The sequence below is a fragment of the Chelonoidis abingdonii genome, chromosome 16 (genome assembly GCF_003597395.2).
Source record: "Chelonoidis abingdonii isolate Lonesome George chromosome 16, CheloAbing_2.0, whole genome shotgun sequence".
NCBI lineage: Eukaryota > Metazoa > Chordata > Testudines > Testudinidae > Chelonoidis > Chelonoidis abingdonii.
In genome coordinates this window covers 12,689,291-12,716,922 of record NC_133784.1, presented here as the reverse complement: position 1 = coordinate 12,716,922, position 27,632 = coordinate 12,689,291, and the positions used below count along the sequence as shown (strand labels likewise).

The following is a 27,632-nucleotide window of genomic DNA, read 5'->3' as shown; positions in this document are numbered from 1 at the left end:
GAGGGGGATTGCTATGTTAAGAGGATCACCCTCCATGCAGGTCAGTGTGTCTCTCCCGATGGGAGTTAGGAGAGGGCAGCACTGTAATAACTAAGCTGGACATCATCAGCTCAAATTCACTGAACAGCAGAGGAAGAGGCCAGGGAGAACCTGCCCTAAGCTGTACCCCCCATGGTGGGGACACTTGGCCGGAGCACCTGAATCGGTATCTGGTCACAGCATCTCCCTGGCTGCAGCAAGGAGCCTGCACAGCTATCCTGAGAGCCACCCAATGGTCTTACTTGCTGTTCCCCACCCGCCAAACCACCACTGCTGGGTTTCCTTGCCATGGGGGGATCATGGAAAGCCCGGGAAAGCAGAGTCTAGCCACTGTGGTACTGAATAGGAGAGTTCTAGCAGAGGGGTGCTGAACCCTACTGCCATCCAGAGCCCCAGAGCAGCACAGAGACCCTCCTGCTCCCAGCCCCCAGGAATCTCTGGTCCCCAGCAGTGTTCTCCCCAGTCCTGCCCCCCAACTCACCCACTCACCAGGGCTTCTGCTCTCCCCAGTATTTCTGTCTCTTTCTACTGAGACCCTCCGGGCCCCCTTTCATTTCCAGGGGCAAATCCCATCCATTCCCTGCAGACTGGACTGGGGAGCAAAACTCTCCATCTCATGCAGCCCCCGGAGTTCTCTGCCCCCTTTGCGTAGTCGCTCCCCGACCTTGGTCTAGACTGTTTCTCAAGCACCAAGGGGCATCTCCTGGCAGCGGCTGGCACACACCCAAGCATATTCTCCCTCTGATCCCATGCTGCCCGCCACCTCCTCCGGGCCAAGCATCGCTCCCCCACTGCCATGAAACCTCCAGGCCCCAGCGCTCCAGCTGCCTGCCCAAAGCAGGAATCTCTGACTGTTTCAACCAGCCTGGCTCTAGGGAAAGGGCCTAGTGCGTCCCTCTCACATGCACAGTCCAGTCCTCCAAACACACTCTCCTACACCTCAGTGACACTCACAAACACAGGGAGAGAGAGGATTCATTCACAGGCACATCAAGCTGCATTTACAGATGGCTGCCCCTTGGGATCCAAGGCTGGCTGCCAGACAGCACTGGGCAGCTGGGTTTGGATCATGAATTAGCCACGCAGCTCATTAAAGGCTGGAGTGGCAATCACTCAGAACTCAGTGGCTGCCAAGGTAGCCAAGCCCAGTTACAGCGATGGGTCTAAGAGGGTTGCCCAGGAGGGACAGGTGGGCAGCTTGGTTCATGCACCTCTCCCAGGGAGAGGCTGGGACACTGGAGAGACTGAACAGAGTCAGACAAGCAGGCACTGGACCCAATGCTGCTCAGGGCTGTGCTACTCCACACTGGCCTCTTGGAAGTGCTAGGGTGCAGGCCCGTAGTCCCTTGTGCATTCCCAACGCCCGCTGATGTCAGAGGTACAAAGATGGAGGATCAGGGTCTCCTTGGGGTAGTGCACTAATGACCAGCGCAGGGGACAAGGGATCTGGTCTCCTACTTGGTTACCAACTCTGAGGGATCTTGGGATAATCACTTAGCCTCAGTATGCAGCTGCAGAATGGTTAATGCTTCCTGGAAAGCAAAAGGCCTAATGGTTAGCGTCTAATGTGCTCCAAGGCCCTGGGCGGGGGGGGGGGGGAAGCTGGTGGCTCTCCACGATCTCTTTGCACTGACCCTTCTGCACCAGTTCCCACTTTCAGAAGGGCAGCTTGGTGCTTGGCCGGCCCTAGAGCATTGGGCGGCTCCTGCCCTGGGCTGGCTCCAATTGTGGGCAGCTGCTGACGCTAACGATGACCAACACCCGTTAAAAATAGGCACAAGCACCAGTAAGAAACCTCTCTGGTTACCACGGTGGCCACGTACCACGCTCGGGGTACTAGGGGCCAGGCCTGAGGGCAGCGCTGCTGGGACACCCACTTGAGGTGCAATTCCATAGGGCTACAGGGTACTAGGGGCATTGAACAGACAGCCAGGCCAGAGGGCAGCGCTGCTGGTGTACCTCACTTGAGGTGCAATTCCATAGGGCTACGGGGTCCCAACCTCGCCCCAGGTCCTGCTCTCCCTTCCCAAGGGCTGCTGTTAACCCTTAGCACCCTGCTTTATTTCCTCCCTGCTCCCAGAACAGGCATCAGCAGCAGCTCATCCCAATGTGCCCACCATGAGCACAGCTGGGGTAGTGCAACTAAGCAGGCAGATCACCCAGGCCTTCCAGCCCTGACCCTCCAGCGCACAAACCGCCATTTCTTCTCCTGTTTCTTTATATCCCCCCGCCTTGCTCTCCCACAGAATCTTCCTGTCCTGTCCCTCTGCTGGGCTCTCTGATGTGCACAGGCTGAGATCTGTTAGTGGAGCAGCCAGCTCTGCGTGACAGGTGACAATGCCAGAGGTGCAAAGGACCTGGCTGGATTTTCCCATTCCAGGGGGCATCTGTGGCATTGGCATTTCAAAGGCTTCTTCCGACCAGCACAGCGACCCCGTCAGGTGTGGAAGCCATCGTCACTGCACAGTGCAGAAGCCACCTGGAGAGAGCAGCACTCAATGCATTTCTGCTCCCCTTCTATGACCCTCCGGGTGCAGCAGTTGCAACAGCAGCCAGAGGCAGCTTTAGACAAGACAGCTCCTCTGGGGGTATTTGAGCCATGAGAATCAGCCCTGAGGACACAGTCAGGGACTACGCACATCTGAGGGAAGAGCCTGGAGAAAGGGAGCCTCAAGGGAGCTCTCCAGAGAAGACTCCAGGTAAGACTCTGCCCTGAATAGGGGCTGTCAAGGTGCCATTGGTGAGTCCTCTCCATAGGTCTGTCTGCACCGCAATTGGCAGACATACCTGAGCTGGCTTTCAACTAGCCAGACCAAAGCTAGCTCCAGGATTGATAGCAGTGAAGCTGGTCATTACTCCCAAGTCACGAGGGGAAGACACTGCTGCTGTTACTCCAGCGAGTAGATCTAGCTAGATCCTAGCTAGCTGACGTACGTCCACACTTTGCAATCCCACATACCCAGCTGGAGTTCAGAGATACTCTCAGCGGCTCCAGGCCACCTGGGCCCAGTTCACAGGGCCATGACATCCCAGTGGTGAAAGCTCCCCCTGGGCTCTCCAAACCACCACCAGCCCCCAGGCTCTGTGCTCCCCGCATCGCCAGGACAAGGTTCTGCCAGCGATGCAGGAATCGGACATGCCTCCAGATCTCGCGCTCTCACCTGCACTGGATCTGCAGGGCTGGCTGGAGTAATCAGCAGCCCAGAGGCTGGAGCCACACAAGAACAGGTCTGCTCAGCACCAGGGGCTGTTTGTCCACATTTGGAGCAGCCCTGGGTAGTGAAGGCCAAAGGTTTGCACTTACTGCCAAGAGCAAGAGCTGCAGCCTCCTCTTTCATATCAGTTTCAGCAGCAGACAGCTGGGCAGTGCTGTGGGTGGGAGGAACTATGTTGTCCCCTCTTATATGTATGACCAGGTGAATGGCACTGAAGACCCTTCACCAGGCAACATTCATTGGAGGCCTAGTTTATTTACAAAGGTCACTTAGGCAGGGTGACTGATGCACTAGTGTCGTTACTGCCCAGACCCATGCTGTTTTATAGGGCTAGGAAGCCAGCAGCCCATGGATGACACCTGAGCCCCTACAGGAGAGGCTGTGAGTGGAGGCATGCAGAAGTCCTAGGTGAACACACACGGCTGTGGATGCATGTCAGGGGAGGATGTGTAGGGAACTGAGAACACTTCACCTCTCTCTCCTGTCTTTAATACAGGTTCAGTTCTGGATATTGCACTCCTGGATTGGACTAGGATTATTAAAACAATTCTAGCATAGCAGCATTGCAGAAGTCAGAGAACTCTGAGACGCTCTGTCTTGGTCGTCTCAGCCGGCCAGATGCCTGAATTCAGTAATGGGTACAGCTTTATCCATGGAAAGTCACTTAAAGCACAGTGATGTAGGAACCTAGGCACTGCCAGACAGGATATGACCAACGGTCCATCTAGCCCAGTAATCCTGTCTCCTATCCAGCTGCAACAAAGGAAGATAAAGACACCACACCACACACCTGAAACCTCACTTCAGTTTCCAGATTGGGGCAGGGGGTTCATTATCCTCACTCTGGAGTTTGCTGCATTTTCTTCAACTTTGCGTCAATCCACAAAGCTACCAGGTCTCCCAGGAACCCAGAGCATTTGAGACAGAGTTAATTCAGCGTTAATTCAGAGTGGCTCCAATACCAGCAGGGTCACTGGGGCTGAAAGGCTCCAACAATGGGTAATGATAAAAGGCAACTCGGAAGCAGCCTGTTTGATTCCACAGCTTCAGCACAAGGCAGGACGGGAGGACGGGAAATCAGAACCCCCACCGAAGACAAAGAGGCGACACCACTGAGAGACTTGGAGATTAGAAACACGGGCAAATAAACTGTGATTCAACTGCGCATGGGAGGGGGAAGCAGGAGAGTTGGGGAGAAGCTGAGGCATGACACAGGACAGCAGATTAGATGAGCTGGACAGCAAGAGAGATCAAAGCATCCTTGACTGGTAACCAAGCAGGGAGGCGACAGTCAGCGCAGGGAGGTGACCGTCAGCGTCTGGCTTCAGGATGACCACGCCCAGAACACACTTTTCAGTTCTGGGCACCTTAAAGACACTGACCCATTTGCAGGGAGTTCAGAGAAGAGCAGTGAAAATGAGCAGGAGCAATGGATTCAGGAGAAGGGATTAAACACGTCCGGCTTGGCAGAGCCACTAGGGAGGGCGATCAGAGTCTGAAAGTACGGGAGGGGAGTAAGGAGGCGAGAAAAAGTGGAATTACTGGAATTAGTAGTGCAGCGAAGGGGGCGTAAAGGGAGCTCGGCTCAGTTAAACAAGAAAGGGGAAGGCTTGGCTACGCTCAGAGAAAATTTCCCGGCAATGAGACATGTTATCTTTTGGGAATCCTCCCATGGGAAGAGGCGAAAGACCCATTGCCTGGGAGCTTTCAAATTCACCTTGGCAAGAATCCCAGGAAGTTCACAGCAGTGACTGGTCCTGCCTTGGGGAGGAGAGAGGGCTGATTTAAAGAGGTATTCTCCATCTGTAATTCCTACCAGCACAACACACAGCAGGTGTGGGTACATCAAACCTTCAGCATCTGCTGCTAAGCTTGCTATGGGGCTGGCGAGCCCCTGAGACACTGACATCTCCCCTAGCCCATGCCACCCCCGGACAAGGTGACCCAGAGCCTTGAGCTGTGCTGTCCAGCTAAGACACTGAAAGAAGCAGTCCCATCTCTTCATCAGCCCTTCCAATCCACCCACCTCTTGCCCTCCAGCCCACCTGCCTCAGGGCTCCCCTAGCCCAGCTCGATTTGCAGGATGGTGTCCCACCTGTAGCTTTCCCTGAGACCTTGGTTGGTGCTGAGCACCCATGAGCAGTAGTGACGGGATGATTGCTGCCCAGGGCCCAGTAGGGGGCAGTGATGGGGGGCATCACCAGGCAGTGAGGGGGAAATTACTACCCAGAGCCTAGGGCCCCCATGGAGGCAGCGAGGGGGGGAATCACCAGGCAGTGATGGCAGGGGAGGAATCGCTGCCTGGGGCCCCATGCGGGCAGCGATGGGGGGCAATCCCTGGACAGGGCTCGCTAGGAGGCACTGATAGGAGAGTGGAGGAGAGAATTGCTGCCCAGGGCCCCCACAGGGGGCAGTGATGGGGGAGGAATCCCCAGGCAGTGACAGGGGAGAATCGCTGTCCTGAGGCTGAGCCCCAATAGGGGCAGTAATGGGGGGATCGCTGGACAACGCTCACTAGGCGGGATGGAAGAATTGCTGCCCGGAGCCCAGGGCCCCCATGGGGCAGCGAGAGGGGGTCGCCGTCCCGGGCTGGGCTCCGGTGTCCGCGCTCCCCGGCGCCCCCCTGCCCCGTACTTACACGATCCACATGCCGGTGATGGTGACGGCGGGCAGGGTGAGGGGCAGGATCCCCCAGGCGGGCATTCTGGCCCCGGGCAGCCAGCAGCGGCCGGGGCGCGGGCCGGGGTCCAGGCGGGGCTCCCCGGGGGCTGCTCGTCCGAAGCTCGCCCAGAATCAGCCTCCCCATCGGCGGCCCGGCGCGGCGCAGGAGCGGGACGGGGCTGCCCGTGTGCCCGGAGCCGCAGGGACCCTGCCGGGAGCGGGGCGCGATCAGCGGTAGCGCTGGAGCCCGCCGGACCCGGACTCCACTTCCCCAGCGAGCAGCAAGCTCTGGGCCGGCGGGAGGAGCGACCCCGGCTCGGGACGGCCCCGCCCCTGCCCCAGCAGGCACGTGTGCGCGGCGCCGGCCGGGGAGCCCGGGGCGCTTCCCCGCGGGACAGGCCGCGTCCTCCTAGCCAGGGCAGCGCCACCTTGTCAGGAAGCCTGGGGCCCTCCGGGTGGGGGCCCCTCGGTGGCTCTGGGCCGGGGGGTTCCTGGCATGGACCCTGCAAAGTCACTGCCCTAGAGAGGGACCTGCGGCTGCTCTGGCTTCTGCCCCAGGAGGGAGGGACGTGGTAGGAACCAACTGACCCCCCTCCCCAGCACACTGGAGGCAGGGCTGGCGTCCCCGCTGACCGGCACTGCGGGGGATGGAGCTGCTGGAGGGGGCCCATGTCTGAGCAAGTTAGAGCAATAGGGAGCCTCCAGTTCCCTCCAGCAGCAGCAGCTGTGGGCAGGGCCCTTTGTCCGTCTTCCACTCAGCTGCCGGGCTCTGCCCTTGCCCAGCTTCTGGCGAGTAGAAACAGCGCCCCTGGCGGCAGGGCCTGCATTGCGGCCCCCAGCCAGCGTTTCTACCATGGCCTGGCCCTGGCCAGGAGTTATCTTCAGACAAAGCAGCTCTTCAGCCCTAAGGAGACAGGGTGGCGGAGAAGGGCTCTAGTACCAGCTCCTTCAGAAAGGTGGAGCTAAGAGCAGCTACTTGTACCACCACCATTCTGAATAGCAGCGAGGCCTGGAAGGGTTTGTTTGTGGAAGCCTGCTTGGCAGGCAGCTCCTACTGGCTAGAGCTACACCCAGGTCCAGGAGCTTGTGGGCTTGCCTGCCCGGGAGTTAAACTCAGCCCTGCTGGCTGCTCTGCAAGGCAGATGGGAAACCCTGTTCACTCCCCAGGTGCACCTTCCTTTCCATTGCAAGTCTCAGCCTGCAGTGCTCCACTGCAATCAGTCCTCACCTCTGGCTGCAGCCATGTCTTGGGGGAGCCAGAGTCACTACACCCAGCCTTTCCACCTTGGAGCTGGAAACTGCTCTCTGCTCCATGCTGTGGTGAGTAGATGTCAAGGGCCTGAGAGCTGCACGTGGGACTCTGGGGCACTCCTGAGTCCATAAATGTCCTGTCAATACAAATACCCCCCTTCTATTGGAGCAGCTCAGACACTCACTGAAGTAGCCCCCAACACTCCTGTCACGCAGGGAATTTCCTCTTTTCGATAGGTGGGGAAACAGACCTGCCCAAGTTGACAGTGGAAGAGCCAGTCATGGCTGTGGTGAAGGTAGGAGCCAAAGCTGGTAGTCAGACTCCTGGCCACATAGCAAAGCCTTGAAGAGTGAAGGTGGAGGAAGTATTATCTTTTATTACCCACCTTGTCTCTCTTTTATCCTGGGCAATAAGGATACACCGCTGCTGCGCACACAGTAGCTGGCACTCTATGTTGTGTAGCTGGCAACAAGTGGCTAAGAAACTTTCTTCCCAGAGCCCAGGCCAGCAAAGGAGAAGCCAGCCACTGCAGAGGCACCTACCCCCTGGCCGAAGGATGGCTTCAAGTGAACTGCCAAAGCCGAGTCAATTGCAGGACTTAATTTCCATTGAGATACCTCAAGCTCCCGCTACAGCTTCCCTGAGGCAATACACCTTTAGGATGGAGGCCACTTGAATCAGAGTATTGCATGCTGGGAGGCGTAGTCTCTATGGGTCTCCCGCAGTTGAACGTAAAAGTCCATGGAGGGTATGGTCCCAAACAGCAAATTCAGCCTTAGCTATCACAGCTGCGTTCCCAGGCTTTCCAAACATCGCCTGCAGCCAACCACTAACCACAAGGAGGTTTGCACTAAGTATGCTGTGCTCTTGAACCATCTTTCCCATACTACCCGCAGGGGAGGGGCAGCTAGGTCGGTCCCTCCCAGGGTGAGAGAGGAGGCTTGGAAGCTTGTCTCTCTCACTAACAGAAGTTGGTCCAATGGAGGATAGTAGGTAAAAGACAAGGTGGGTGAGGTATTATGTGAGCCCTGGGCTAAGGCTCCTGCCGCAGTTTGTCTCCGACAATGAACCATAGCTCTGAAACCCCCTCTGCTGGCAGCAGGCACTACTGCACAGACAAATAGCGCATTGTTACCGCCGCTAGCAAGAACAATACACTCCAGTATGTTAGGGTGCCAGGGCTAATGACGCAGCTGCTGATGGACGTAGCATCCTTTGTTAGGGATAGGTTGTTTACAAACAATGGGAAGAACAGTGTAAACCGAACAAGGCTGCTTTGGGATTGCTAAAGCTTTCATTTGCATGCACAAGTGGTCTGAAAGAGATTGGGGCCAGATGTTCCAAGGAGGCTGAGCAGTGGGAACTGCCACCCACGTTTGAAAATCTGGCCTCACTTATGGATCCAGCAGCGCTCACCTCTGGTCTTGTACCATCGAGGATTGTGGTATTAAACTTTCCTCCCTCCAGGGGATTGGCTAAGTTCAGTAACCAAACAAAACTGGAGTTAAAGGGACACTTCCATTTCTTTTTACATGGAGTTCATTTAAAAGTGACCAACTAGGTTCAGGTTCTACAATTGCCCCTGAGTTCACAGGCCAGGTGTGTGGCCCATGCAGACAAGTGAAGCAGTAACACTGACTACATGATGTGCTGTCAATCTACAGCTAAAACAAACTTTTTTTTCCATATTGCTTCTATTACAGGCATCTTAATTGTTACATGGAACAATAGTAGATAAAAAATTCCAAGTGTGATTTTTAGTGACCTTTTTAGCAACACTTTGTCAAACATATGCAAAAAAAAATAAAAGCCCAATCCTAGCTGAAAATATATGCTGACAGTTTGCTCCTATTGTTGTACTGTACTCATCCTCTCCTCAGTGGCAGTAGTTAGCACTACTGTGTGTGTGTGACTAGAGTATGTACGTGCTGTCGCAGTTCAGGGCAACGGCTATGGTTCAGCAAAGGCAACCACACTAAGCTCCCGGCTCCCCTGGCTGTCACCTCTCTTGCATGGAGACACATCCCTCACCCTTCTGACCAAGGGATCTCCAGGCTGAACAGTTCCCTGCCTTCACTGTTATTCCCAGCAGAGAGAGGCTGCCCAAGCAGGCCTGCTTGCTTTCTCTTCAGAAACACTTAGCAGTGACTGCCCACAGGTGCAGTTGCCGCACAGCTCTTTCAATGGAAGCTTATTTATTCTTAGGGTAGAAACACGTCAGAGAAAACACAAAAATAATAAAAACCTACACACATGCTAATAACCAGAGACCCTCCCAACCCTAACATGGGCTCTGGCAGGGGCAGTCCTCGGTTTCCTTGTGGTTTCAAGTTCATCACAAGACAAGTACTCAGTTTTACAGGTCTCAGCCCAGTCCTGCCAACCGTTCCCTAAGGACTAGGACCCTCTGTGGACCAGGGGCCCTGTCTGCTGTTGGATCAGGAAGACTGAGCCTGTTTAAAACTAGGCTATTTAGCAGAAACTCCATTCTTTATCTGTTAGTCCCTGCAGAATGCAGTTTGAACTAGTATATGCAAACCTCTCCAGCTTCAAAGGGCTAATAACCGGAGGAATTACATTAGCAACCTGCTCCTCCTCGTCAACAGCATGTACTCAATTATATTGTTAATACAATGGACCCCAAAGGTATTACACCTCATTCAATAAGGTTTAACTGAATAGTTTGTCCATGATAGCGTCAGTCTCACGTGTGCCATCTAATTATTTTTACAGTTAAGTTAGCACATAAGCACAGTCTAGTTGATGCAATGACGTCATTGTGTCTGCTGATTACTTTTCAATAGATCCTTAGCCTCCCAGAGAGTTTAGACCAAAAAGACTCAGTTGCAGGGAATGATTTTCCACACAAATTTTTTTGTATGGGGAGTGTGGATGGTGAAACTCTTGTAAGGAAGTTGTTGGTTGATTGAGTCTATTGCAGTTCTGTTCAATCAAACTGTTTTGTGTAGAACAATCACACCTTAAACAAAAAAAGCTACTCAGAATTTCCATGTTGGGATCACAGGAGAAATGAAACCATCTTGCATCAATATTGTTTGGTTCCTTAATTGTCTGGATTAAGACGCAGAGCTTTTCAGAGCAGGAAGCAGATTTGCATTACCCTGTTTAATATGCAGCGTTCATACAAAATAGTTAAGTAGCTGGGAAAATGTAGCTATGCCACTGTCTGGCCAGCATTCACATTGTGAAATGAACGCACTGGGGACACAGGGTTGACATAGTGAAGCCAAGATGCTGTAAGATTGTAAACTTCAAGCAATCTACATTGGACACGTTATAAAGAGGAGTTTGGGGAAAGGACATGAGAACAGAGGGGCAGGCAGGAGACCAGAAGCTGGAACTTGATATGGAAGGTGTTGGGGAATCAGTGGAGCGATGCAAATAAGGGCACGACAAGTCAGTGATGGGAAGGGAAGATGACTGTGGCGGCACTGGAGGCGAGAGGACAAGCTGGCAGCAGCGAAGGTGACTGAGGAATGGCCCAGAGTTTTAGTAGGAGGGATGGGAGAGGGAAGGATGGATTTTTAGGCCTGCCATAAAAGCAGCAGTAGAAGGATTTGGTGATTGGCCCTTCCAATCACAGTGCACAAGGCTCCCTTCCTGGTACCATGCCAGGAGGCCCACAAGGGCTCCCAAGGCAATGTCTCCCATGACTAGGCATTTAGGCCTTCGCCCTCCAATTAAAGTCAACCCAGCACAGTTTTAAGCACTGTCTTCGGGAGGTGCTCACACCTGACCTATGTCCATCTTCTAGATTCCAAGAGCCTTGGGGCGGGAACTGGGGCTCTGTCCTGCACAGGTCTCAGCACACTGCAGCACTTAGGAGAAGATCCATAAAGGGGCAGACACCTACAGGGAAACACACATGTCCTTCTGGACACATGGAAGCTCTAGGACCCCGCAGGAAGCCACACTCTTTTATGCCCCAGCAGATTCCAAGCCAGGGGACATGAAACCAGGACCTCTCTCTGAGTAGTGCTGGACTGTCCTCTGGGGTAGGCGATGGCTGCAGTCAGAGCAGCCAGGCTTTGTGCAGAGACATCGCAGGGCTGGCATCACTGACACCAGTTCACTACCTCAGCACGGGCTGTGAAGAGCTGTATACTAGCAAGAGGCCAGGAGGAGCTTTATGGCAAAACTAAAGCATTTCTGCGTCCACAAGAGCTCTGACAGCCCCACCCTGCTCATTTCAGAGCCATTTCTTCTTAACTCTTTGCTGCCATTCTCCCCTGCAGCCTCTCTGCTGCAAGCCAACTTGGCAGCATTCTTCTAAAGGCTCCCTTCTCATTGGGGGTGTCCCACTGCATAGGGACCTAGCCTGTGTGATGAGGCAAGGCCAGATGGCTACAGTGAAGTACTGAGAAACAGGTATGTTAGCCCCAGGCTAAACAAATCCCTAGTCTGCTAGTGACCAAATGGCAGTTGCTCCAGGTTAATCAAGCACTGGAGCCAATTAAGATCTTTCTAGAAGGCAGTAGAGAGAGCTACTTTAATTAGAACACCTGCAGCCAATCAAGCAGGCTAATAAAGACCTGGGTTTAAAAAGGAGCTCACTCCAGTCAGGCAGGGAGGAGCCACAGGAGAAGGAGCAAGAAGCAAGGAGCTGAGAGTGAGAGACTGTACTGCGGAGGATGAGGAGGACAAGCATTATCAGACACCAGGAGGAAGGTCCTGTGTGAGGAAAAGAGAGTGTTTGAAGAAGGTCTGGGGAAGTAGTCACTGTCTGCAGCTGTTACAGGAGGCACTATAGAACTGCGATCACATGGCCCTGGGCTGGAACCGGAGTAGAAGGTGGGCCTGGGTTCCCCAAACCTCCCAATCCTGATCAGACACAGGAAGACTGACCGACGGGTTACCAAGAGGGAAGATAGCTGAGTTGTGACAAATCCGCCAATAAGCGCAGGACCCACCAAGGTTGAGGAGGAACTTTGTCACACCTGCTACATGCTGGGCCCAGCCAGCCCGGCATAGGGGGCAACATCCTTGTTCTTCCCAAAGCCCAGATATCAATGCCACTGACTTCAGAGAAAAGGAAGGAGCCACCAAGCCAGTGTGTTCATTTACAGGACATTTATTACACTGTAAAAAGTCCACTGGATTCCCAGCCATTTATTCCTTATGTACATTGTCTATCCCCTGCAGCTCTGGGTTTCCTCTGAGTACAGAACACACCGGCTCTGAGTCGCTCCCCGTTTCCAGTGAGATTTCTGCAATCGGCCCGGAGAATTTATAAAACTAGTTCAGAAAACAGGAAGAACTGAGATATGGTACATTCCAGCTGGCTGGCTCCGCTTTGGGAAGGGATGGCAGAGAAGGTACCAGCATCCACAGCATAGGGGAGAAGCAAAGTGCAATGCTGCCAGGGCTTTGCTGAGCCGCTGGAGCTTTGGGGGCAGGGAAGGAGAGAAGCTGAGCACCCCAACACCCATAGTGGGACTTGACAAGCAGCAGCCAGCTCCTCTCTCAAGCTAAGGAGCATGCAGGCCCGATGGCTGGAGAAGGGAGCACCTGCGGCTGGAAACAGGAAGGGCCAGTGTAGTATCTAGGCAGGAGAATGCTGTTTATTTCATGGGGAGTTGCTCCCCAAGAGCTGCTGTGGGAGAGGCATTGCTGGGGCTGCTTTCAGCTGCTGGCTTCCATCTAGCCCACCCAATAGCTAACACTGGTTGGATTCTCTCCCTCCTCCCAGAAAGGCCTCAGCGTGTGTCCCTCAGACCCAGAGGGAGGGGGCAGAGTTGAACTCGCCAAGGGTGTCCACTCACGCCCTCTCGCCATTGGGTTGAGGGAACTTGGTGATACACTGCAGTCCGGAGCCAGGAGAGCGCAGCCCGCACACCACGGCCAGCAAGCTCAGAGCCAGGCTGAGGGAGCTGTATGTTTCTGGGGAGAGGAACAAAAGCCAAACCCCTGCTGCATGGGGATGCCCAGGGTCTGCAACAAGAACTTGTGCCAAGGACAGTGGACATGGAGGATGAACCAGCTGGACTGAATGATCAGAGGGGTCCCAGGAACCCAGGCCTCTCTGCTCCCACAGCACGGAGCATCCCTCTTCACTTGCTAACAGCAGTGGCTTAGTCACAGGCTGCTGGGTAAAGGTGGCTGCCTGGCCCCTGAGATTGCAAAGGCAAGGAGGCGCTCAGTGGCACTGAGCTCCCCCTCCAAGGAAGGAAGCCAGTGACTCCTGAGCAGTAGCCATGAGAAGGGAGCAGAGGCTGACATGCTCCAGGGAGATTTTAGCAGCTGCCCTGCCAAGCACCCTGCTGCCCTTCTGCTCAAGCTACCATCCTCTACAGCAAATGTGGCAACTACCAGGGAGGATCTAGCTGGTGTCCTCCACCTGCAGCACTTCCTCAGCAAGCTGTCCTTGAGCCCCCTCACTCTAGTTGACTTCAGAAGTTGTCATGGGATCGGTGGGCCGTGCAGTGGCCAGGAGGGGAACAGGGGAAGTGGCCTCAATCAGGGCAGGGTTGAGAATGATTGGCAGAGTCATAGGCGGCACCCCGACCTGCAGGGGGGAAGCGAGAGGCTGCAGGATCAGTGGTGACTGCGCCATATGAGTAGGTACATCTGTGACAGGGCTCATCTTCACCGATGCCACTGCAGAGAGATGGGAGCCAGATGTGCTTCTGATGGCTGGGCCAGGGCCTGGGGCTCTCTCAGAGTCTGTGGAAGGAATGGAGAGAACAATCCTTTGTATTAAACCCTCTCCCGACTAACCCCGAGGCAAGCAGGGATCATGGAGCCTGCCCCCATGCCAGCCTCCCACCCACGCCCATCGGGGCTCACAGGGCCTTCCTCGCACCACCCTCCCCTGAGTGGGGATCACAGGGCCACCCACGGGCCAGCCTCCCCCCAAGCCAAGCGGGGATAGCGGGGCTTGCCAAGGCCAGCCTCTCTGAGCCAAGCAGGGACCGTGGTGCCTTCCCCCGAGCCACCCTCCCCAGTCCCAGTCAGGCAGCCTGAGCAAAGACACAACCCAGGGCAGCTTGCGAGCACTCCTCCATCACTACAACCGCAGAGGGATGGAGGCCTAGGCTTGTCCAGTTGAAAACTGAAGCCCACTCTACAGCTCAGAGCCTGCTCAGGACACCCAGCCCCTGCAGACCCATCTGACTGAGGTTGAAAGTGGCTCCACTGAACCCAAGCCCAGCTGGACAATGCTGCTGGGGAGGGAGAAGTGCTTGAGCCCACAGGAGACTCACCACTGGCACCCAGCTCAGATGACTTCTCCAAGGGTGCTGGGTGGGCAGCAGAAGCAGGCAGGGCAGGGGCCACTGGTTTCTGAGGATGTGGCTCTGCTGGCACACTGGGGACAGGTTCTAGATACATAAAACAAGCAGTGAGCCTGCAGCCCATCCATGAGCCATACTCCCTCCAACCCCACCATCCAGCCTCTCACCACAGTGCCCTACTCACAAGACCCACCACTCCAAGCCTACGGGCTCACCAACAAATGCAAAAGGCATTCCCTCCATCTCAAGCTTTTGGGCTCACCAACATCCTGGCACTGGAGGAAGGCTCTCTCCCCTCCCCCCCAGGAAGCAACTGGCCAACAAGGGCCGGGCCGTGGTGGCAATTCCCCATCCCTGCGTACCCTGGATGACTGTCTGTTTGAAGAGATCATCGCGCAGTCTGGGCAGGAAGCAATCTATCCGTTCCCAGGTGATCTCCCAGAGGTCCGAGTATCCTGTGCGTGAATCAGCACTGTGGAATATTCCAGCTGTATCCATCACAAGCAGCATGTTCTTCAGAGACTCTGGGATGGCCTCTGGCTGCAAAGAGACACTCTTTAGAACAGAGCTGGGGCAACTCAGGGAGGCACAGAACAGCTGATGGAGGGTCTTGGAGCACGAGACCACAGGGGGAGAAGGGACCAGGAGGGTTTCAGAGCAGGGGCGGGGAGAAGAGGGAGCCAGGAGTAAGAGTGGGAAGAGAAGGCACTGAGGCCAGAGAACAGGGGAAGCATTGTAGCACCCACTCAGTGCCATACCAGTAAGTCGCTGGAGCCTGCATGCATGTACTTGTCCATGAAGTCCAGGATCGTCAGCCACAGAGCAGCGAACGTTGTCAAGGAGAGCAGTGGGGAGAGATGCTGCAGGAACACCTAGAGTAACAACCACCACCACAGTAAGGGACACGAATTAAAAGGCAGCACCAAGCCACAGGGCTGCGACCCTCAGCTCTGGGGCCAAACCCTCCATGCCAGAGCCCTTCCTTTTTTTCTGGCAAGTTCAGGAGAGGGATAGGCAGGAATCCAGCCACAGGGCTCTGAGGGCTCCAGAGGCAGCGTCCAGGATCTGATCTCCCTCCTTTAGATCTCCAGCATATGCTGCTGCTCAGCTCTGACCACCACACTTCCATGCCTTTGGCACCCACTTCCCCTGGGCCACGGGCCAAAAGCTGATCCAAGGCATTATCACTGATCACTCTGGAGGAGAGCGGAGTGTTAAGGTGCCTGTCTCCATGCTCTATGAACAGGACTGTTTCTGAATGCTGGGATGAGGGGGACATGCTGCAGCCTGGCAGCAGGACACCCCCCTGGAAAGCAGGCATTGCACAGCAGCATTAAGTATAGCCTGTGCAGCTCAGGGAGGTGCCCATTGCTCAGGGCTAATGCCTGGCCAGATCACACACTGACAGTCAACCTTCAAGCCCACCCCCACAACAGCAGAGTTGGGCAAAATCCAAGCACAACTTTTTAGCTAGACCCCAAGCAGAGAGTCACCGAGCTGTCTGCCACAGAGCTCCGCACGCACAAGCGGAGCGAGGCGCAGCCTTGCCTTGGAGAGCAGTGTCGAGGCTCTCATTCTCGTCTCCTCCATCCCACCAACGTCAGCTGGACTGACGTTCTCCAGCAGTTTGGTCAGCAGAGGGAACAGCACCTAGTGGATCAATGACATGAACATGCTGGGGGTCACCACGGCAGAGGCGGTTGCTAACCTGGCCGGCATGGCTGGCTCATGGCATTCTGGGGACTCACACCCAAGCCAACAAGCGCAGAGGAAGCTCAGGATATGAGAAGGACAGGGCTGCTTTCACACCTCAAAGAGGTTTGGCTGGGAGTCTGGGCAAAGGGGTTTTCAGAGGGACTGGGAGTGGGGAAAGCCCAATCCCTCACTGTGAGTAGGCAGCTGCCTGGAACAGCTGCACTCCCATGCTAGCCACAGGGCATGGGAAGCCAGTGCCCTCAGCCCCTGGATGGCTTGCTACTTGACTCCCCCCATATAGCACTGCTAAAGCCAATAGGAAGCCAGCCAGCTCCAGCTACAGTTCCCAGAGGCAGCACTCCCCTGCTCGAGTGCACAGCCCAGCTGGGAGGTTACCTTATTGAAGCAGGACTCCCACTCCAGAGCATCCAGCGCCTGAAGGTCATGCACAAGGAGAGCCCGCTGCAGGTAGGTGAGCGCCTGCATCCGCACCTGGCGCCGGGCATCACAGCACAGCCAGGCGATACCTGCACACGGGTGAGAGTCAGAATCTCAATTCCGCTTCAAACATAGGGCGGTGTCACATCCTCCTCTGCCGCCCCATGGGCGAGTGTAAAAGCTCATTCTAATGCAGAGCAACACTTTGCCGTGCAATCTGGAGCCTTGGGAGAGAAGTGCTAGGGAAGGGCATATGCTGCCCCTTCTTCACCCCCCGGAGAGAGGCTTTCCAGCACCGAGGTCACAGATGGGGAACCCGAGGTCTAGAGTGGTGAAGCGACAAGTCCAAAGTGAGCCAGTGGCAGAGATGCCAGGTTGGACTCGGCTCACAGCCCTGCTCGGAGCACTGAGTCACGTCTCTCTCCAGCCCCGACCGTTCAGAACAGAAGTGCTGCTGCTCACTTAGTCACTGCGGCCCTTTCCCATGCTGCCCTCCAAGCTCATCTCAGCTGCCAGGCCCCTGGCCTGGGTGAAACAGGATGTTAGCCAGTGGGAGGTTACTGGTAGCAACAGCCATGTCAAAACAGCCAAGGAACAGGAGCAAACGCACTGATGCCTTCTCAAGCTGGGCCTGGACATCACTTGTCATACAGCTGCTGTCCAGTGTCCTGTTCCAGCTGGAGAGGACACAAGGAGCAGCCCTAGCTGAACTCTCCTCCTTCCCACCTCTGCAGGGCTCGTTCCTGTGTACCAGCCCCCAGCCTGACACTGGAAATCTCCACCCCATCAACACATGAAAACGGGACGGGGGGGAGGGGAGAGGAAGAGACTTTACCCTGCAGCAATGGGCACCAGCAGTTGGACCACAGTGTTTGAGAGTCTGCTTCGATTTTCTTCCCTGCAGCCTCCAGGTGGCGCTGCTCCTCTGCCCAGGAGCTGTAGATGGTGGCAGCTCGTGTGTGGAGGGTGTGCATGAGGTCCAGCAACTGCAATTAAAAGCATCCAAGTAAGCAACGCGCCAGGGATGGCAGGGGCAGGGGCAGGGGCAGGGGGGATGGGGAGAAACTTAAACCATGATTTCAGAGGCTACTTGGGCACCTGAAAACTCGGGGGGGGGGGGGGGTGTTCCAGATAACATCTTAGATACAGTGCTCCTGTCAGATAATATATAAAGAAAGAAAATTAAATAAAATATTAGACCCACTCAGCTCTAATTCTAACATGTTCTGATATTTGTGTCAGTTCACTTAATGAACACTGATTTGGTTTAAAATTTTATTTGGTATTAATTCTTGAATACAACAATTGAAACAATTGTAGAAAAATCTAGATTACTTTCTATCACTTTTTTGCAGTTCATCAAGCTTGGAACAGATCATTTAACTTTTGGAAACATCCTCCTAGGGCCAGAACCCATGAGTTCATACTGCCTGGGGCTCTAGGGGTGTTACCCCACTCCAAATAATAGACTAGAAACTGACTTTAAACAAGAGTGAAACTGACACTGTCAAGTCACTTTCATAGTATTGCCAACCCCAAATGTTCATGAATCAGGCTCATCAAAAATCATGAGATTGGCTTTAAAAACAATGAGATTATGAATAAATAATACATTTGGTGTTCTTTTTATTTACATTCCGCTTTTTGAGCCTTTACAGTGCACTGGGGTCAATTTTGAAGCTTTCTCCACACCCACGAGGGCTAAAAACGTCACTTCTCTTTAAGAATGAAGGATGAAATCATCACATATATACTTGACTCCAGGAGCTGGGGCTTTAAGGAAAACAATAATCATCATGAGACTCATGACAAAATCATGAGAGTTGGCAACACTGCCTTCTCTTTAGAGGCTAGATATTTTCCAGAAGGGTCTTAAACACAAACACGACAGTGCTTGAGTTGCAGTTTTCACGGGAGAATATTTAAAACCAAACACCAAGAAAATTCCACATTTTAAAGCTGAGAAAAGAATTGAGACTTCTGAGTTATCTCAGGGCTAATGCAGGCAGGAAAGAAAAACAAATTGCATTGGAGTTCTGGGCAGCTCTTCCTCTTGAAAGAAAGTTGGAGGGTCAAATCTCCTAGACATTAATCAAGTAAAACTATTGCCCTCAGTGCCTCCAATCAGAGATATTAACATCACAGTGAACATAGATTACACATGTGGTCAATAACTGTACACTTCATACTTAAATATCTGAGCCATCTTATCCAGAGTTACACATCATACATGCATTGGCTCAGGGACTACATTTTCCCACTAGGTGCCTTTGAAAATCTGGCCTTTTGTCTGTGTCCTAGAGTGACTAGACAGCAAGTGTGAAAAATTCGAACAAGGGGTGGAGGGTAATAGGCACCTATACAAGACAAAGCCCCAAATATCGGGACGGTCCCTATAAAATCGGGACATCTGGTCACCCTAATGTGTCCCTCAGTGCCCCATCCGTATGATGGGGATAACAGCACTGCTCTACCTCACCGAGGGGCTGTGATGTGAGGCAGTCATACTGCAGTGATGAGGCCAAATAAGTACCACAGATAGAGTGGGAACTTCTCTATATCTGCTATCCCTTCCCTGGGTTTTGGCTCCTTCATTTTACATACACCCTCACATCTCACTCTTTTCTGAATAAAAACGGGGAGTCTGGTGGCACCTTAAAGGCTAGCAGATTTATTTGGGCAAAAGCTTTGTGGATAAAAACCCATTTCTTTTTTACACATGAAAGCTTATGCCCAAATAAATCTGTTAATCTTAAAGTGCCACCAGACTCCTCATTGTTTTTGTGGATACAGACTAACACAGCTACCTCTCTGATCTTTTCTGAATGTAAACTTGGCTCAGAGGGCTTGGTTGTATTTCTTCTGAGTCCTATGCTTTCTCTCTTCAACACCTCCCAGGGATTCCTGTTTTACAGGTTCATCTAAAGACTTCCAGATCCTTAATTTAATCACCAACCTTTCTTATCTTAATCACCCTGCCTCTGTTTGTAAACAAAACTTGGACTCCCTGCCCCAACAGCACAAGCTGCAAGAAGTACCTCTCCTCTGCAGAACTCACATTTCCCCTAATTCTGTCAAGTTGAGAGGTCTGCCTGAGAGCCCACCTCTTGTAGGGAACTCAGGGTGGGGAAAGACACCCTCGCCCCCCCTAATTGGCGCCCTTGCAACTTGCAGGACTCTAGTGCCCAAAGCAATGCTATGACCTGCCTTCCTCTAAACCAGGGCTAAAGACTTCTACTCCTCACCCAGATTCGCCCACACCAGTGTGCAGTGTCACCTCCCCTCTATGCCCCCCACCATACACAGAGCACATCTGGGTCATGCAAGAGAGGGGGACAGACACACTGGCAGAGATAAGCCTGTCTTTAAAGGATGGGAGGAAGAAGCACTAATCCGGGAGAAGGAGGGAGGATCAGGGGAAGGACTAGTGAGTCGCATGGGAAAGAACGGAGCTTTTCTAGATACATGAGGAGGGAGCGGTCCCACTGGAGAGAGGGAGACAATTGCAGTCATGGTGACCAGGTACAGTCTGATCTTTTCTGCGTAAAGCCTGTAACAAGGCTATTGCTCAGGGACTAATGATTCAGTTACTGAACTCCACAGCATGACACCTAACTCCACCTCAGACTCACCCCAAGGCTCTCACATCCTTCATTCCTCTATCACAGATGCCCCTCACTATCTCATCACAAAATCCCCCCCATCCCAGTCACATTCTTCAGTGACCCCCACAGCTCCAGACACAGCCTTCACCTCTCTTCATTAAACCTCCCCACCCCCACATCTGCCTGTGTCTCCCCTCATCACATAGGCTCCTCCTACACTCCCCTTAACACTATGACCAGACACATGCCTGCCCCCTAACTGAGCACTGATAGGGTGGGCAGTGGGGCCCCCAGATGGGAAAGGAGAGGAGGAAATCCTGGCTATACTTACGTCCTGACTAACCTGTAAAGACACAGTGTGGTAGCTGGCCGGAACACTCTCGTCGTCATCCTCGTCGCTGTGGGAGTGGCTCTGGTGGTGGCTCGAGGCCCGCGAGCGTCTCAGCGAGTTCTCTTTTGGCTTCTTCTTGAACCGGTTGGATTTACTGTCATACTTATGGCTCTTCACCCTCTTCTCCTGGGACTTGTACCCTAGGGAGCACCAGGGGCCATAACATACTCCATCATACACACTGGGATCCAAATGCAGACTGGCCTGCAAGCCCCTCTCAATCTACATGCTAACAACCATCTGAAGCAAAGGGCCCAACCTCATGTGGTGCCGAGTGCCACCCGAGATCTGTGGATCCTCAGAGCCTGTTGGAACCAAGCCCTGCGAAGCAGCACCACCTGGCTGATGCTGCTCCTCTTTCTCCACATTGCAGTCACATGGTTACCCTCACTGGCAGGAATGAGGGACAGGAAGGAGCTATGGAATGAGGTCAGCACTAGCTCGTTACTCCAGCGCCCATGGCCGGACTGACCCCCACTGGGTGATCTGCCTGCTGCAGCCAGCCAAGCTTTAAAAGACCAAAGTGACAAGGCCTCCCCCGGCCTCCACCCCCGCCTCTGAGAAAATCCCACAGCCGGTTGGCTCTCCTCTGGGGGTGAGATCTGCTTGTCCCTTGCTCCTCTGTGTTCTGTTGCTGGACGCACACTAACCAAGCCTTGCCTCACCTCCATTCAAACTCGCCTCTACAAAGATGCGGATGGTTTTGACGCAGAGCTCAAAGTTCTCTGGAGTGACATGAGCAGCATCTCGCACAATGAAGGACAGGGACTCCACGCACTTCATGAGAGATTTGGTGTCGTGTGGGCCCAGGTCCAGACCCACAGTCAGGCTATATTGGTTCACAAGAGGAGATGGACCCTGCCTGCTGGGCCCAGCCGTGGGTTTGGGGCTGTCAATGTCGTCCTTGCCAACCTGAAATGCAGGGCAACAGCAGTGTGAGAGGATGCAGCCCTGTGTGCACAGCACAGCACAGCACAGCACACATGCGTCAGCCCATCCCCAAGGCCAGAGGCAGGCCCTTTTCTCTATCGCCAACAGAAGGTACTGCTGCTGGCAGGACCCATCTCCCCTCCTTTCCACACTTGTCTCCTCCCGTTCACCTCCTCTCCACCTTTGCCTCTCATCCCCCTTTTCCTCCCCTCACCCCCCTTGCTCTGTTCTCCAGTCCCACTCCCTTCAGACCCCACCCCACCCTCCACCCAGAGCTGTCAGAGAACTGCACCCACTCACTACAGGGCATGCACGAGCTAGATGCACATTGAGGAGGATGGGATCTGCAGGGCAAGGAGCTCAATGACAGCTGCACCCCAGCTCTGGTGGATACGTGTCCAGCTGTGGTGCTTACAGCTGTCTCACTTCTGTACACTCTGCTACTACAGGGGATCGAGCCTTCGCCTCAGGCAGCTCTCGCCTCACTCACCACCAGCCAGCCGCTGTTCACAACATCCATGTCAGTCACAGTGCGATGCATCTTGCCTTGCTTGCCGTGATCAGCGTACACCTCAGAATCAGAGGTGTAGCCACGGTCCAGGCTGACATCACTCGGGTGGTAGGACAAGGAGATCTCACTGTCAGACTGCGCACCTTCAATAAGAAATGCACAGAAGTGAGCCAAAGCCAGAGCTCCAGAGGATACAAGCCAAAAGAGGCTGCTCCATCCCACAAGTTCCCAGTTAGAGAACCTGGCCAGGCCTCATCTCCTCTTGCTTTTCCCTCATGAGTGCAGCCATCAGAGCAGCACCCTCAGGGGAGAGAAAGAGAGAAAGACCAGATCTTTGTAACAGTTTATCCCTTCTGAGGGAACATGTGATTTATGCTGGGAATTCCCACAGGATTCCCTATGCTCCAGCTGGCTAACATGGCTGGGGACCTAGAAGGGGAGAAAGTCCAATGCTGAAGCCTGGACAAATGAAGATGGAGCCCAGCCGGGGGTTCCCAAAACTGGCCTCCCAAAATTGCATTTGCAAAATTTTTCACACCCACCCACCCACCCATTTGTGCATGTGCCCCCCCGCACCCACACTGCCTGCTGCATAGCCATACAGAACAGAGTATACATGCAGATCCAACCAAAAACATGGCCTGAACCGCTGAGCCCCATTTGTACTCATGGAAGTGCTTTCATTCCAGGCTCCTCAGCAGCGCTCTACTCCAGGGGGACAGATCAGAAACATCACATGGAAAAGGTAAGTTTGAGGAGAATTACTGCAGTTGCTATGGTTGGACAGGACAGCACAGCCAATGTGTTGGAGAATTTCATGCGCCAGACAGGGCCTCGGGGTCATTCACCCAGCCCCACCTCTGCACTAATCTCATGCTCTCTAGTAGCCAGCAGTGTACCTTAGCATGCTGTGTCATAGGGGCTGCCTTCTTTCCGCCTGGCATTCAGTTTGATATCACACATTCCCAGCTAAGCAATCCTTGCTGGGGGCAGCACTGAAGCCAATGGAATCACTTATTTATGGGCAATTGCTGGGTGTTCTCCAGCATCCCACATTTGCTGGAATCTAGCCAGCAGGGAGGAAGGTAGAGCTCGCCCCTGAATGTCCGAATGCATTTCGTGGTACAGGACTCATGGCAGAAGAGCTTGTGGTCTAACATTGCCACTGGGTCTTGTGTGCTTGTGCCACCAACAGACAGCAGTGCTAGAAGAGACTGCAGAGAACAATCCTGGGCTGGCCCCTGGAGAAGCCAAGATGAAAGGCCCACCAGCCCTGTCTCCAGCAGCTAGAAGTCTATGGCAGCCGGACTTGCCAAACCAGCAGGCATAACGCCCCAGGACCTCGCAAGTAAGAGCCAGGGGGAGGAAGGAGGCCCTGCATTGTAGCCTCTGACAATGAGAAGGCACATCATCAATCACTTTGCCATGTGCAGGGGGGCGGGGCGGGTGGAGAGGAAGTTGGATTGGATTTGCCCAAGCTCCCAACTAGATTGCTCTCATGTGATCGGTAAGTATCAAGGTGAGACAGTGGGGGACTGGTAAGCAAGTTTTGTATGAGTGGCCAGTGCCCTGTCTATGCCCAAATGGATTCAGAATCACAAATGTTTGATTGCAGTTTCCCAGCACACTGCTCTTAAAACAGCCACAGAGGAGCCAGTCTCTTCATTTCCTTGCTGTCTCCCCTTGTAAGAACATCTAGTAAGATGTGGACAATAGCTCGGTTTATATTACATCCCCGAAGAGGGGGATTAATCTGTACTGCCCAGGACAAGACCCCCCTCCCTCTCTCGGAACACAGCAGTCTCTCGCAGCAGCTGTGCAATCTCAGCTTCCCTTCTATTGTTCCCTCTGGTGCGCGGGCTACTGCTCCAGGAGGAGATGGCAGAGCAAAGAAAGGGACAAATCATGAGTAGGAGTGAACAGCAGGTGCTGGCTTTTAATCTTGCTAATGTAGTTTAATATCAGCTTTGTTTTCCTGCAGTCCCCTTTGCTAATTGAAAAGCCCGGGGAAGCAGCTGCTTATCTGGCAAGCAGGCATCAGATTTCCTAGCAGCAGCCCTCTGTCTTACCTGTGTCATTATCTGCCCTTGCTGTAACCTGCAGGGCTGGGGGCGGTTTCACCCCTGACCCGATACACTCCAGGAGGGTGAAGAGTGTGTACCAGTCATCCCCGGAGTGGATGTTGGCAGCATTGGTCTTCAGGAGCTCGTGGAGGCCATAGGCAACCTGGTGGCTAACTCTGGACAGCACACTGGGCTTCATCATTAGCAGGATACGGAGTGAGAGGAGAACCTGGCCAGGGAAGGTGGCAATGAGTGCTCATGGCCAGCGCTACATCCAGTCCCATTTCTTACCAGTCCTCCTCTCCAGTTACTTAGGGCTAAAGGCTGCAGCTTCTCAGCAGAGTTGCATGCACTGCAAAGGACTGTGAGATTAACCCAGCCCCCCTGCTCACTGGTGTGCAGTAGTCACATACAGTGGGCTTAGGCCAGGCCCCTTAGTCCCTGGTGGTTGGCAGCAGACAATTTCTGTGAGCTGGAATCTGCTGTAGTAGGATGTCAGCAAAGCAGCATAAGCAGGGACAAGGCCATTCAACGTGGTGTGTGAAGAGTATAAAGCTCCCCATCACCCAGGCAGTGTGTTAGTAGAGAGGCCACAAGCCCAGGGGATTGTAAGGGTGTCCCTTTAGGCACATAAGCTTCACACACAAACTTGGGTGAAAGCATTTTAATCACCACTGCTCCACACAACACCTTCAACCCCTAGAAATGAAAGGGTGGAGAAAACCATCGGTCTGCAGTTCAGTCTGTTCACTTGTCAAATGTGTTCTCAGATGCAGATGCCCCACAGGTTGTGAATCTGTCAAGATCTGACACTATTTTTAACTGACCAGGCTTTAAGCGGACGTGGTCCCTTTGGCTATGAGATTCCCCTCTCCCAAACCAGGTCCAATTACCCTCCTTCTCCATGACAAGGGGCATGTTCAGATGCCTTTGGAGAGGGGTCTCTCTCTTGCTAAGGGCCCTCATAGGGGAATTCTTCTCCCTCATCTTCATTGCTCTGAACCCATCAGACCAGACTTCATGGCTTTTGCCTTTTAGCTGTAACTCTCCCCTTCTTAGCAATTCAAACAGCTTCCAAAGTGCCCTGAAGTCTGCAGCAGGGCACCAAATCCCAAGACAAGTGAACAGGTGGGAAGTGGTGCTGCCACAAATACAGGGAGGAGGCCAGGGCTCAGAGCACACAAGTGATGCCATGCTAGGATGACTAACAGCAGCAACAGATTCCTCATGGGCTGGTGAGTGTAGACACAAAACCCAGTGCACCGACCTCCACCACCCCCTTTACCTGGGCACTGATCTCCTCTCGGCGCAGGAGCCGAATAGCCAGCCTGAGCAGCCCTACCACCGCTCTTTCCACCAGGAAGCAGAACTCCAGAGCATGGACACATAGGTGATAGAGGTGGTCTCGTACTGCCTGCCAGACACATCCCACACGATCCCTAGCCAACACAGCAACAGGAGAAAGGGCAGGGTGAAAGGAGATGAACAGCAGGCTGCTCTCAGAGACCTCGCAACTCTAGTATCTCACTGCTTCAACTGGATGCTCCAGAAGAGTTACCAACAGCAGATCTATGGGAGCTCATTGCTTCATTATTCACAAGCCACTCGGTGAGGGAGGGCACCCTAAACTCAGCTTCCTTGGAACCTCCTGGCCCCTTTGCTCATTTTGCAAACCCCATCCCCACCTCAGGTGTGCCATTCGCATGGGGGCTCCACCAGCCCGGCTTCCCATATTTAGCAGGAGATCTTTGCAACAGGCCACCCACCTCACTATCAAGGCCATGTGGGGGAAGGGTAATTCTTGATCATAAGACTTGGCACTGCGGCTACATTATCTCCTCACTGCTACTCTAGGAGTCAGGTCTCCTCCACTTCCCCATACCTAGCAGGGACAGATACCATTTTAGTCTCCATGTCCTCTAGGTCTCCCTGTAGTAAGCAGAGATTCACAGGGGATGGCCCCTTTGTTTACAGGTACAGCTGACAAACCAAGCCCATAAGGAACTGAGCCCCTGGACCTACACATCAGCTGGTCACTGCTGGAGCAGTTCTAGAGACTGCATTTGAAAGAAGGCATTGGCATACAGCTCAAAGAATCACCTATTCTCCAGCACGATCCTCAGCAGCATCTCCAAGCAGAAGGCAGCGTCCTCCTCATCATATGTCTCCTCATCAGGAGTCACGGAGATCAAAGCCTGAAAGAGCCAAAGATCATCAGTACCCATCCTCACCTCTACATGCAGCAGAAACCCTCCCAGAGGGACCAGCTTGTGCATTCCCCCAGTCACACAGCACTTCGCAGCTTCTGCAACTGGATCAGCCACTTGGCAGAGCAGAGCTGCCAGATTCTTTTTCTGATGCGCTAACTAATGTTCAACTACACCTCTACCTCGATATAACACTGTCCTCAGGAGCCAAAAAAATCTTTTATCACATTATAGGTGGAATCGCGTTATATTGAACTCGCTTTGATCTTCTCGAGTGCGCAGCCCCGCCCTCCCAGAGCACTGCTTTAACGCGTTATATAGGGTCGCGTTATATCGGGGTAGAGGTGTACCAGGCATTCAGGCATGCAACTTGCCAAGGAAGGGCAAGAGGGAAGGCCCCAGGGCTCCTAGGCACAGCTATGCAAGCTCTCAAGCCTCTGCTGAGTCCCACAGTGATCCTTTAAGAAGCTATACAACAAATTAACACCTGGCTCTGCTCTTAAGGAAGTTCCCGGACCTAATTTCCCATCCCAGAGACAGTGAGAAACCTTGAGCCAAAAGGCTGTTCTTAAAGTACTCCTAGATAAGTCTTCTGTAGAAGGACCTGCCAGGGAAATATTCCACTGCAGTATGTGATACATGGCTGTAATTACAGCGTACCCTCCTGACCACTATCCTCCAGCTCTACAACCTGCCTGTGATGCCTCTTACCTTCATGAGCTCCTGGAGGGACTCCAGCTGGAGAAATTTGCTTTCAGTGATCAGCTTCTCAGGGTCACATTGCTGCAAAGAAGAGAAGGGAAAGGGAGAGTGCTGTGAGCAGGGACACAACCTGAAGAAACGCAGCTCATGCAGGTCTGCACGTACAGAATAGACTGGAGAGGCCCATTTCTGGTAATGGAGTCCCCATCCAACCAATATGCATCACTAGAAGCCATTCCTCTTACAGAACCTGGCCTCCACTGGGCAGATTTTAGGGGAGAGAACAAGTCACCTTCTGACTGTCACATCAAGGAAAATCTGTATTTGTTACAAATCTATTCTCAGCTTGTGTTTAGTTATGGGACTCTAAACTAGAGGGCACATCTCAGCTCCCTATGGGAAAGCACCTGCATTTTTATGGTCTTATGGAACATGGCTCCCCATGGGCAAGTGTTGTTAGACCTGTACGGAGTACACTACAGCTCCCTACAGCTGTGAATATGCAGGTATTCTTCAGGGTCTGTTAGGTCCTTGAAGTTTTCAAGTACTCTGGGATCCTGGCTCCATCAAAATGGTCAACACTCCTCCACAGGAAGCGGGTACTTAGAGTTACAGCCCCACTTCCTATTATCTGTAGAGATCTGTCCTCTCATACACACTGTACTCAATG

At 53.5% G+C, this 27,632-nt stretch overlaps 2 protein-coding genes across 18 annotated transcripts in view; both read right to left on the bottom strand.

Moving 5' to 3' along the window:
• NFKB2 (nuclear factor kappa B subunit 2) overlaps nucleotides 1-5,971 on the bottom strand; it is a 61,716-nt gene extending 55,745 nt beyond the window's left edge. The window contains exon 1 of the mRNA XM_075072916.1: nucleotides 5,893-5,971. Within this exon, the coding sequence (XP_074929017.1) occupies nucleotides 5,893-5,957 (65 nt within the window). The 5' untranslated portion in view covers nucleotides 5,958-5,971. The remainder of the gene's footprint in view (nucleotides 1-5,892) is intronic.
• Nucleotides 5,972-12,243: 6,272 nt separating this feature from the next.
• GBF1 (golgi brefeldin A resistant guanine nucleotide exchange factor 1) overlaps nucleotides 12,244-27,632 on the bottom strand; it is a 166,917-nt gene continuing 151,528 nt past the window's right edge. For 12 of the 17 annotated variants that reach the window (XM_075072936.1, XM_075072939.1, XM_032778231.2 and 9 more), the window contains 14 exons: nucleotides 26,972-27,043; nucleotides 26,154-26,248; nucleotides 25,339-25,492; nucleotides 24,060-24,282; nucleotides 21,970-22,133; nucleotides 21,215-21,461; nucleotides 20,490-20,689; nucleotides 17,389-17,539; nucleotides 16,512-16,642; nucleotides 15,969-16,070; nucleotides 15,179-15,292; nucleotides 14,783-14,960; nucleotides 14,391-14,507; nucleotides 12,244-13,851 (listed from right to left, as the gene is read on the bottom strand). In XM_075072936.1, the coding sequence (XP_074929037.1) occupies nucleotides 13,568-13,851; nucleotides 14,391-14,507; nucleotides 14,783-14,960; nucleotides 15,179-15,292; nucleotides 15,969-16,070; nucleotides 16,512-16,642; nucleotides 17,389-17,539; nucleotides 20,490-20,689; nucleotides 21,215-21,461; nucleotides 21,970-22,133; nucleotides 24,060-24,282; nucleotides 25,339-25,492; nucleotides 26,154-26,248; nucleotides 26,972-27,043 (2,232 nt within the window). In that variant the 3' untranslated portion in view covers nucleotides 12,244-13,567. The remainder of the gene's footprint in view (nucleotides 13,852-14,390; nucleotides 14,508-14,782; nucleotides 14,961-15,178; nucleotides 15,293-15,968; nucleotides 16,071-16,511; nucleotides 16,643-17,388; nucleotides 17,540-20,489; nucleotides 20,690-21,214; nucleotides 21,462-21,969; nucleotides 22,134-24,059; nucleotides 24,283-25,338; nucleotides 25,493-26,153; nucleotides 26,249-26,971; nucleotides 27,044-27,632) is intronic. The other 5 variants (XM_075072940.1, XM_032778235.2, XM_075072935.1 and 2 more) reach the window with 2 other exon arrangements.